The following is a 12,156-nucleotide window of genomic DNA, read 5'->3' as shown; positions in this document are numbered from 1 at the left end:
ATTGGACTTCTGTGCTAATCATAGACTGGTCATAACAAACACCATGTTGGAGCATCAGGTTCTCATAAGTACCTGGTACCAGACCAGCTTAGGTCAAAGGTCCATGATGGATTTCATAGTCGTATCATCAGACCTGTGGTCGTATGTCTCAGACACTCGGATGAAGAGAGGAGTAGAGCTGTCAACTGATCACCACCTGGTGGAGAGTTGGATCTGATGGAAAGCTGCTGGACAGACCTGGTAAAGCCAAACGTGTAGTGAAGGAGAACTGGGATCATCTGGTGGAGGACTCTGTCCATGGGGTTTTCAATTCTCACCTCTAGAAGAGTTTCTCCTGCATCCTGGGGGAGGTTGAGGACATGGAGTCTGAGTGGTCCATGTTCAAAGCCTCCATTGTAGAAGCAGCTGTTAGAAGCTGTGGTCTGAAGGTCACTGGTTCCTGTCATGGTGGGAAACCAAAAACCTGGTGGACACCAGCAGTGAGGGAAGGCTGAAGAAGGAGGCTGTTGAGGCCTAGTTGGCTCGGAGGTCTCCTGAAGCAGCTGACAGGTTCCGGTTGGCCAAAAGGACGGCAGCTGCAGCAGGTGTGGAAGCTGAAAGTCAGGTGTGGGAGGAGTTCAGGGAGGCTATGGAGAAGGACTTTTGGTTGGCCTTGAAGAAGTTCTGGCAAACCGTTGGACACCTCAGGAAGGGGAGGCAGGGCTTTGACCAGGCTGTGTACAGTCGGGTGGACAACTGTTGACCCGTACTGGGGACATCATCTTGTGGTGGAAAGAGCACTTTGAGGAACTCCTGAACCCAGAAAACACGTCCTCTGTGGAGGAAGCTCCTCCAGGGTGGACGAGATCCACCCTGAGATGCTGAAGGCTCTGGACATTGTTGGACTGTCTTGTTGACACATCTCTACAATGCAGCGTGGACATCGGGTATCTTGTAATCTTGATAATTGAGCTGAAACTTTCTTCAAACTTGAACAGAATGATCATCAGAATGAAGAAGTTGTTTATGTTGCAGCAGGGAGAGTGGAGATCAGCCCGAGGCTCAGAGAGAACATTAATCATCAGAATAAATCAGCTCCTCGTTGGTCCTCCAGTCAGACGTCTGACTCAAACACAGCAACGTTTTTAGGAATGAATCCATGAATCATCATCTGAACATCTGCTTCCTCTGAGTCACTCTGAGCGCTAATGAAGGAAACGAACGTCCTCCATCGTTTAGTTTCTGTCTCACTGAGTCTGTCAGTGGAGGTTTGTTAGAAGTTTACTTTCTCTATGGAAAACTTAGTGTCTCTGAGGACTTTAGCCTCATATAGTGCTCATTCTGTGTCTCTTCACACTTATTTTGTTTTTCTGTGGTCATTTTATGTTTATATACAGTCATTTTCTGCCTTTCTGTGTCTTTTTGTGGTCATTTTGTGTTTTGTTGTGTTTTTTGTGTCTTCATGTGTCTGTGTGATTTTGCATCTCTTTGTGGTAATTTTCTGTCATTTTGTGTTTCTTGTGGTCTTTTTGTGTCTTTTTGTTCCACTTTGTGTCTTTTTGTAGTCATTTTGTGTCTTTTTTGATAGTTTTGTGTCTTTTTCTCATCATTTTGTGTCATTTTATGTCTTTGTGTTTTTTGTGTCTCCTTGTGGTCATTCTGCATCTCTTTGCAATCACTTTATGTCTTTGTGTTTATTTTGCTTTTCTCTGTGGCCAATTCGTGTCTTTTCCTTTCATTTTGTCTTTATTTTTTGTCCTTTTATGGAGATTTTGCGTCTCTCTACTATCACTTTGTGTGTCTTTGTGGTTGTTTCACGTCTCTCTAGTTGTTTTGTGGTTGTTTTGGGTGTCTTTGTGGTCTTTCAGCGTCACTCAGCGACTGTTTTTTGTCTCTTGGCAGTAATTTTTGTTTGCATCTCTGTGTTTGCAGTCGTTACCACCTCATGACCTCATTTTGCACCAACTTCAAATCCTTCTATTAAAACTATACACTGATACAGTTTTTCTCCAAAGAGTTAAATAAATTCCAGTGATTGTAGAAGCTTTATTTGCTTATTGTCCAAAAACAGCCTTGAAGACATTTTGAAAAGAAAGAAAATAGCGTGAGACGGTTGCTAGGATACCATCTGTAGTTTCTGTTGAACTTTAATTAGCATGTCAGTGGTTTTAGTGTTTCACACTTTTATTCCTTTCATTTAGTTTGTTTTTTCACATTCAAAAATGACACTTTGTTATCTTCTTATTTTCCCCTTGTTGTCCAGAAACAGTCTGAGTCTCCCCCTGCTGGTCACTGTGGGCACTACACTGGTTTAAACTGGATTTAAACTGGTTTTAAACTCAATTTAAACTGGATTTAAACCTCTGGGGGGTTAAAGAGCAACAATAATAAATAAGTAAATAAATTATAATGACAATAAAACACAAGTTTAAACTAAACGATCAGTTAGGGTTATCCAGTGAGGCTTTAACTACGGTGGCCGAGAGGTGCAAACCAAATTTACATAATGCAAAACACTTTTACAACCTCCAAGACAAATTTACAAGCGACAAAACACTTTTACAAGTCCGAAAACACTTTTACAAAGCCAAATGTAACCGGAAAGGGAATGTCCCAACTCCGGGGCTGAAGCGGAAGTGACGACGAGGAGCGGCTAATGCACTCTGTCGGTCTGATCTGCGCCATTTAAACACTCTAAAGACCGACCACACGAAAAACAAAACCGCGTCAATCGGTTTATATGTTCCCCACAAAACGGGCAAAACATCACCCGCTCGTTGTCCGTTGTATTAGCCGCTCCTGTCGTCATTTCCGCTTCAACCCCTGAGTTGGGACATTCCCTTTCCGGTTACATTTGGATTTGTAAAAGTGTTTTCGGACTTGTAAAAGTGTTTTCGAACTTGTAAAAGTGTTTTGTCGCTTGTAAATTTGTCTTGGAGGTTGTAAAAGTGTTTTGCATTATGTAAATTTGGCTTGCACCTCTCGGCCACCGTATTTAACTGAAATAAAGCATTTTATTTTCCAGCTGTAATGTTGAGTTTTGTCCACTAGGTGGCAGCAGCACACAGTCAGAGATCAGCTGTTCCTCTTCTTCAGGTGATCAATTATCTGATAATTAAAAGATTAAACATCTCTAGATGAACAAACCAGTGTTAAAATTAAAACTGAGATGTTTCATCAGAGTTTTATGTCACTTTCTTGTCATTTAAAGTCATTTTTTGTTAATTTTGTGTCACTTTCTGGTAATTCTAGGTCAGTTTTTGGTAGTTGAGCTTCACTTTCTGGTCATTTAAAATCACATTTTGTTCATTTTGTGTGTCATTTTAGTGTTTATGTATTTTTTTTGCTAATCTAATCATCAGCTGTGGTCATTTTATGACAGTTTCTGGTAATTTAAAGTCACTTCTTGATCATTTTAAGTCATTTTCTGATCTTTGTAAGTCTTTTTTGTTAATTTTTTGGTCACTTTTTTTTAACACTTCAGTAATTTTCTGGTCCTTTTTTGTTCCCACTTTCTGATCATTTTGTTTCATTTCCTGGTTGTTATGAGTCACCTTTTCTTTATTCTATGTCTCATTTTAGCAGTTTTGCTTTTTTTGCGTGTCACAGCTGTGGTCATTTTAAGTCACATTCTGTTCATTTTTTGTCAATTTCTGGTAATTCTAGGTCAGTTTTTGGTAACTGTGTCACTTTATGTTCATTTAAAATCCATTTCTGGTTAGTTAATGTCATATTTTGTTTGTTTTGTGCCTCTTTCTGGTCATTTTGTGTCTCATTTTAGTGGTTTTTTTCATTTTTTATTGCATGTCACGTCCTCAGTTGGGGTCATTTTGTGCCATTTTCTAGTCATTTAAAGTAACTTTTTTATCATTTTGGTCATTTTTATTCACTTTCTGTTGATTTTGTGTCCCTTTCTGTTCATTTAAAGTCAATTTCTGTTCATTTTGTGTCATTTTATTGTCTTTTTTATTCACTTTCTGGTTGTTTTGTGTCACTTTTTTGTTTATTTTGTGCCTCTTCCTAGTCATTTTATTCATTTTCTGGTCATTTAAAGTCCATTTCTTGGGTAATTTTAGTGTCGTAGTTTGTTTGCATGTCACATCATCCATTGTGGTCATTTTATGTCACTTTCATGTCATTTTGCATCAGTCTTGTCATATTTTAGTGTCTTTGTCGTATTCTTGTCGTGTTCTTTACTGTTTTATGTCACTTTTTGGAGATTTTGTGTCACTTTCCGTTTATTTTATATTTCGTTTTTGGGTGTCTGTGTAATTTTTTGCATCTCAGACCTTTAGTTGTTGTCATTTTGGACCATATTCCATTAATTTTTCCCATTTTCTGATAATTTTTGAAGTCTTTCTGGCCATATTGTGTCACTTTCTGGTCATTTTTCACCTCTTCCTGGTCATTTTGTGTGTCATTTTGATGTTGTTTTTTGCATGTCATATCATCAGTTGTGGTCATTTTATATCACTTTTGGTCATTTTTATTCACTTGTGGGGGGAAATTTAAGTCCCTTTCTTGCCATTTACTTACTTTATGCACCATTTGTGACTGCTTTACGTCACTTTCTGTTCATTTCATGTTTCATTTTAGGCGTCTATGTGGTGGTTTTTTTGCATCTAACACCTTTAGTTGTCATTGTGGACGACTTTCATTAATTTTTCTCATTTTCTGGTAATTTTTAAAGTCTTTCTGGTCAGTTGTGCTTTTGCCTCATTTTCTGTTGATTTCCTGTCTGTAGTTTTTATATCAGCTGTTTTGTGTCACAGTTTTGTCCACTAGGTGGAAGCAGCACACAGTCAGAGATCAGCTGTTCTTCTTCTTCAGGTGATCAATTATCAGAAATTAAAGGTTAAAGATCTTTAAATGAACAAACCTGCTGCCTCCTTCAGATTAGTTAGTGTTTTGGGGTTTGTTTAATCTTTTTTGGGGAAAACGAGCCGACAGACTGAAATATTTCAGCCTCACAGATGTTTAGCTTTTGCTGAATCTTTGCTGCTCCTGTTTAATCAGTTTATTCTCAGCATGAAGTTTATTGATCGGAGCGTTTTTCTGATAAAGAGGTTAATTAGATCAAAACAGACTGAACCGATCAGTGAATTTAAACCAAAGCAAAGAGCTAAAAGAAGCTGGAAAAGATCCACAGAGAGTTTTAATGTTTATTTCTACTGAAAATCTGGAATGATTTTACCCTAAAACCTCATTTTTAACCAGATAAACTGCAGTTAAACATCAGAAAACACATTTATTTGATCATTCTGGTCATTTAAAATAGTTCTATGTTAAAATAAAGATGATTGTGATCAGTTTAGAGGTTGTCTCACGGCACTAACTGGAGAAATCTGGTCGACACAAAGACATAAAACATTTTTTTAGACTTGCATTTATGTAGTGTCATTAATTTAATTTAATTTTACTGGTTTGTTTTATTCTCTTTCACCCTTTATTTATTTATGAAATATTTACTGTAAATAATATTATTTTTATCCAAGTCTTAATAGTTTCATTTTCTATTTTCTTTTGTTCTACTTGTTGTTTTTCCTTGATTTGATCTGAAATTTTTGGTGGTTTTTTATTATTTTATCTGGTTTTCTGGTGATTTATTTTGTTGTTTACCTCAAAAACTCAATAATTTTCCTGTGTATCGTTTTTAAAAAAATGTTTAAATAATAATAATAATGCGAATAATAATAATAATAATAATAATAATAATAATAATAATAATAATAATAATAATAATAATAATAATAATAATAATAATTATTATTATTATTATTATTATTATTATTATTATTATTCTTATTGTTAGCATTATTATCATTTAGTTATTTCTTAAAACTAATTTAGTGTTCATATAAAATAGTTCCATAATAATACTTGTAATCATAATAATAATGCGAATAATAAATATGATAATAATAATAATAATAATAATAATAATAATAATAATAATTATTATTATTATTATTATTATTATTATTATTATTATTATTATTATTATTATTATTATTATTATTATTATTATTATTATTATAATATCCTTATATTTTTTATATATTAGTATATATCTTTATTATATATTATATATATTATATATAATATATATATATATATATATAATATATATATATATATATATATATATATAATAATCTAATTATACAATAATAATGCTACTACTAATAATAAGTATTATAATTATTTACATATATAAATAAAAATAGTCATGATAATATCATTTTTATTTTTTATATATACATGCAAACATATATATATATATATATATATATATATATATATTATATATATATATATATATATATATATATATATTATATATATATATATACACACACACATATATATATTGTAAATATTATTATCAATATTGATGAAAATAAATGTAATGTTTCTTGTTTCTTGTAAAATGCCATTGTGCGGCCAACAGGAAGCTTTAACTGTTGAAGTTAAATTACTTTCTTAGTTACAAAATGCAGAATATTTGGTTGCTTAGGTTCAGTTTCTGTTCAGGTCTTAAAGGGTAAAATTCAGTTGAAATATAATTAAAAAAAAATATGAATCAGCGTGTTCATGTTTAGAGTAATGAGGTTTGATGTGAAATATGAAATAATCTTTATGATTCTAACCTGCAGCCGACTCTAGTTTATCTTTGAATGAAGGAGGTTAAAGAGGATAAAGAATGTGAGGATGAATCTCTCTAAAAACCTCCAGAACCGTGTTTATAGAAAAGCATCTTCATGATGAAATGATGCGACTTTCTCTAATGTAAGAACTGGCAGCGGATCAACATCCTCACATTCCTGAAGCTAAAAATCACAGTTTAACCCTTAAAGGTTCCAGATCTGATCCATCTAATGACGGTTTAGACTCTAATGCTTTTAGTTCTTCAGGTTTTATCTTGTGTTTCACTCATTTCAAGACAGATTTTTCATTTAACACGTGTTACACCTGCACTAAATCCATTATTCATCTGGAAATATCCACATTTCTGCAGCTATAAATCACCTCTAAGTGGAAATGTTTGGCCACCAAGACAGCTACGACTCCCCCAAACCCCAAAACCCACCAGCAGGTTTTTAAGGCGTTTGATCTTTGTAGAAAAATCACCAAAAATACAGAATTTATCAGTCAAAAACCGTAAAAACTGAAAAAAAAAATTGGTTCAGTTTTCTACTTTCCAACAGTCCTTGAATGCATCACGTGTAAAATATGGGTCAAGCAGGAAAATTAACTAAATCTAAGTTTTAAAAAATTATATTTTAATAAATTGAATGAAAAAAGAGACACATAATGACCTCAGTGACACAGAAAATAACAAAAAATGAGGTGAAAATAAGACACAAAACAAGAAAAACGAGACAAAAAATTAACAAAATAACATTCAAAATACCAGAAGTGAGACAAAAAACGACAATGATGAGACCAAACAACCAGTAATGAAAAAAATGAGACATAAATGAATCACAAAACAAGAAAAACGAGGGGAAAAAATGAATAAAACAACATTAAAAATGCACATCAGTGTGACTTCAATGTTTTTGTCACTTTAGCATCTCTCTTCTCTATTTTTTTCTGAAAGAAAAGGATTCAAAATGAATTAAAGACTAAACGTGCAAAAAAAGCAAAAATCACAAAAATATGTAAAATAAAATGCAAAATGATGAAAATCTGGCCTTAAATGACCAAAAAGTGATGCAAAATGACCATTATCGATGGTATAACATGGAAAAAAAAATACACAAACATGTAAAATAAGGTGCAAAATGACCAAAAAATGGCATAAAAGGAACAAAAATTGACATAAAATGACCAGATAGGGAAACAAAATGATCCAAAATGACATCATGGCATGCAAAAAAAAAAAAAAAGACATAAAATAAGGTGCAAAATGACAAAATAAAATGACACAAAATGATATGTAATGTCCCACAACTAAAGGTTTAACATGCAAAAAGGCAAAAAAAAAGTAAAACAAGGAGCGAAATGACCATAAAATTACTAAAACTGATGCAAAATGACCCAAAAATTCACATAAAATTATGCAAAATGGACACAACTAATAACGTGACATGCAAAAATTGCAACAACATGTAAAATATGGAGCAAAACGACAAAAAATAACACAATATGAGCACAACTAAAGGTTTAACATGCCACAACTGATGACTTTACATACAAAAACTAAAAAAGACGCATAAAATGACACCAAATGACCAAAAAAATTACACAAAATGACCCAAAAATTTTACAAAATCAACAAAAATTATGTAAAATGACGAGAAAGTGACCCAAATTTAACAAAAAGGGACATAAAATGACTGAAACTAAGAATGTGACATGCAAAAATGACAAAAATGTGTAAAATAAGGTGCAAAATGACCAAAATGTGGCTTTAAATGACCAAAAAATGATGCAAAATGAACAAAAATTGACAAAAATGACAAGAAAGTGAAACAAAATCATGCAAAATGTCCACAACTAAAGGTTCAACATGCAAAAATGACAAAACTATGTACAAAAAGGTACAAAAAGAACAAAACGTGACATAAAATTACCAGAAAGTGACAGAAAATGACTAAAATGTGGCATAAAATGACCAAAAAATGATCCAAAATGACCCAAAATTACTGACTGACCACAAAAACCCAAAATAATGCAAAATGTCCACAACTAAAGGTTTAAAACGCAAAAAACAGCAAAAATACGTAAAATAAAATTTAAAATGACCAAAGGGTGACATAAAGTGGCCAAGAAATTACAAAAAATGACCCAAAAGTGAAACAAAATTACGCAACATGTCCACAACTAAAGGTTGAACATGTAAAAAATGATAAAAATGTGTTAGATAAATCATAAAATTTCCAAAAAATGACACAAATGACAAATAATTGGTGTAAAATGATCAGAAATTATGCAAAATAACCCAAAAAAGGACAAAAAATGACCATAAAGGAAAACTAAATTCTGCAAAATGACTACAGCTAAAGGTTTAACATGCAAAAAAACGACAAAAATGTGTAAAATAAGGAGCAAAATGAACAAAAAGTGACACAAAATTACTGTAAATTACCAAAAAGGGGACAAAAACTGACCGTAAAGGAAAACAAAATTATGCAAAATGATCACAACTAAAAGTTTAACATGGAAAAATGACAAAAAGTACGTAAAATAAGAAGCAAAATGACAAAAAAGGACATAAAATATTCAACAACTTAAAAAAAAAAAAAAAAAAAAATTAAACTAAAAGAAAAAGATGCACAACCAGACTGAAAAATTACGGAAAATGACACAAAATGTCCACAACTAAAGGATTAACATGCAAAAAAATGACAAAAATATGTAAAATAAAATGCAAAATGACCAAAAAGTTACATAAAATGGCCAAAAAAATTACAAAAACTGACCAAAAAGTGAAACAAAATTATGCAAAATGATCACAACTAAAGGTTTAACATGCAAAAATGACAAAAATCCGTAAAATAAAATGTAAAATGACCAAACTGACATAAAATGGCCAAACAATTGCAAAAAAATCACCAAAAAGTGAAACAAAATGACCAAAAAAATGACAAAAAATTACCATAAAGGAAAACAAAATTATGCAAAAATGATCACAACTAAAGGTTTAATATGCAAAAAATGACAAAAATATGTCAGATAAGATGCAAAATGACCGGGAAATGACATAAAATGGCCCAAAAAATTACAAAAAGTGAAACAAAATTATGCACAATGATCACAACTCAAGCTTTAACATGAAAAAAATGACAAAAAATACGTAAAATAAGGTGCAAAATGACCAAAAAGTGACATTAAATGGCCAAAAATACTACAAAAAAGACCAAAAAGTGAAACAAAATGATCACAACTTAAGGTTTAAGACGCAAAAACGACAAAAATACGTCAAATAAAATACAAAAAGCTCAAAATGTGGCATAAAATGACTAGAAAGCGACCTAAACTGCTGCTAATTAACCCCCGTCCACTGATGATTTTATTTTTATTAATCTCAGAGCACATTTCTAACAGTGTGTCCCACCAGGAACATGAACGTTCTGCTCCATCCGGACACTTCCTGCTCCGGTCGGTCCTGAGGAGGCGGTTCCGAGGCGGGAGGCAGCGGGACCCTGGCGGAGACTCGGAGGCTGCACCGGGAACAATAGAGCGGAGCGACGCCAGCCTCGATCCGCCTCAGCAGCCACAGCAGCCGGACCCAGACGGACCGAGCGGCCGCCGGAGGAGACATGTAACCGGGCCGCGGCTCGGATCGGAGGCGGCGGATCGGAACCGAGCGGATTCCGGCATGAACCCCGGAGAAGCGGCCGAGGAGGCGCCCAGCGACCCCGACACTGATGCCTTCTACAAAACAGGTAGGAACCGGGGAGCCGCTCCGGGGCCGAACCGGGCCGAGCCGAGCCGAAAGGAGCCGAACCGGACCGGACCGGACCGTGCGTAAAATGCGCAGAAAACGGGGAAAAACGGGCTGCAATTACCGGATAAACGTGCCGCTGGTTGTGTGTGTGTGTGTGTGTGTGTGTGTGTGTGTGTGTGTGTGTGTGTGTGTGTGTGTGTGTGTGTGTGTGCGTGTGTGTGTGTGTGTGTGTGTGTGTTGATGCTGATTTCCACAATAGAATCCGGGAGGAAACAAGAAATCTGCAAAATCTGTGCAGCTGCAGGAGCTTTAATAGCACTGTGTGTGTGTGTGTGTGTGTGTGTGTGTGTGTGTGTGTGTGTGTGTGTGTGTGTGTGTGTGTGTGTGTGTGTGTGTGTGTGTGTGTGTGTGTGTGTGTGTGTGTGTGTGTGTGTGTTACTGTGTGTGTGTGTGTAGTAGTGTGTAGCAGTGATGCATCTACAAAGACACAACATGAAGCTGTGATCTGTGATGGAGACTCACTGATTCATCAATAATCTGAATTAATGTTAGATTTCACCCCAAACTGCTGCTTTAATTCAACTAATAGTGAATAAAATTAATAAAACCTGCTGATAATTAGTGGATAATCAATAATCAGATCAATAACTGCCTGATTTAGAGTCATTTATGGGTCAAAAATACACAATATTTAGCTAAATTCTACTTAAATATGACAATTTGCTGCTTTTTGATTATAAATTGTTGGATATTTTCCACAATAATCTGTTATTTTTTAGGTTTAATAGGTAATCAACCAATCACAGATCAATATTTATGTCCATATTTTGGCTTTACAAATAATTTAAGAAGATATTACAGTGAAGGAAATCTGAATTAATGTTTGATTTCACCTCAGACTGCTACTTTTGTTCAACTAATAGTGAATAAAATCACAAAGCCAGCTGATAATTGGTGGATAATCAATAATCAGATCAGTAACTGATTGGTTTAAAGTCATTTATAGGTCAAAAATACACAATATTTTGCTAAATTTTACTCAATTATGACAATTTGCTGTATTTTGATAATAAATTTTCAGATATTTTCCACTATAATCGGCTAATTTTAGGTTTAATAGATCTCAGATCAATATTTGTGTCCATATTATGGCCTTAAAAATAATTTTAACAACATATTACAGTAAAGAAACTGATAAAACATGACTCCTCTTCACACTTGTTCACCAATAATGTTAATTAACGTTTAATTTCACCTCAAGCTGATGCTTTGGTTCAAATAATAGTGAATAAAATCATTAAAAAAGCTGATAATTGGTGGATAATCAATAATCAGCTCAATAACTGACTGATTTCAAGTCATTTATTGATCAAAAATACACAATATTCTATTAATTTTGCTGAATTAATGCTTGATTTCACCTCAAACTGCTGCTTTGGTTCAACTAATGGTGAATAAAATCATAACACCAGCTGATATTTAATGGATAATCCATAATCAGATCAATAAATGATGTTTTTACAGTCATTTACAGGTCAAAAACACACAATATTCTGTTAATTTTGTACTTAAATATGAGACTTTGCTGCTTTTCTGGTTATAAACTGAACAACAACAAAAACAAGACATGAAATGACAAATGATTTTACCAACAGGAAGTGACACAAGATTAACAGAAAGCAAGGACGTGACATGCAGAAAACCCGAATGGCGCATAAAATGCAGCAAGACATCAGTAAAATTACCAGAAAGTGACATAGAATGACCAAAAAGTGACACAA

At 33.8% G+C, this 12,156-nt stretch overlaps 1 protein-coding gene across 2 annotated transcripts in view; it reads left to right on the top strand.

The window, feature by feature from the left end:
* The first annotated feature begins 10,032 nt into the window (after window positions 1-10,032).
* kalrna (kalirin RhoGEF kinase a) overlaps window positions 10,033-12,156 on the top strand; it is a 167,934-nt gene continuing 165,810 nt past the window's right edge. For both annotated transcript variants that reach the window (XM_055014947.1, XM_055014946.1), the window contains exon 1: window positions 10,033-10,373. In XM_055014947.1, coding sequence (XP_054870922.1) covers window positions 10,307-10,373 — 67 coding nt within the window. In that variant the 5' untranslated portion in view covers window positions 10,033-10,306. The remainder of the gene's footprint in view (window positions 10,374-12,156) is intronic.

The sequence above is a fragment of the Amphiprion ocellaris genome, chromosome 11, assembly GCF_022539595.1.
Source record: "Amphiprion ocellaris isolate individual 3 ecotype Okinawa chromosome 11, ASM2253959v1, whole genome shotgun sequence".
In the NCBI taxonomy this organism is placed as follows: Eukaryota; Metazoa; Chordata; class Actinopteri; family Pomacentridae; genus Amphiprion; species Amphiprion ocellaris.
The sequence above is the reverse complement of the archived record's forward strand: the minus strand, read 5'-3'. Positions and strand labels throughout refer to the sequence as shown.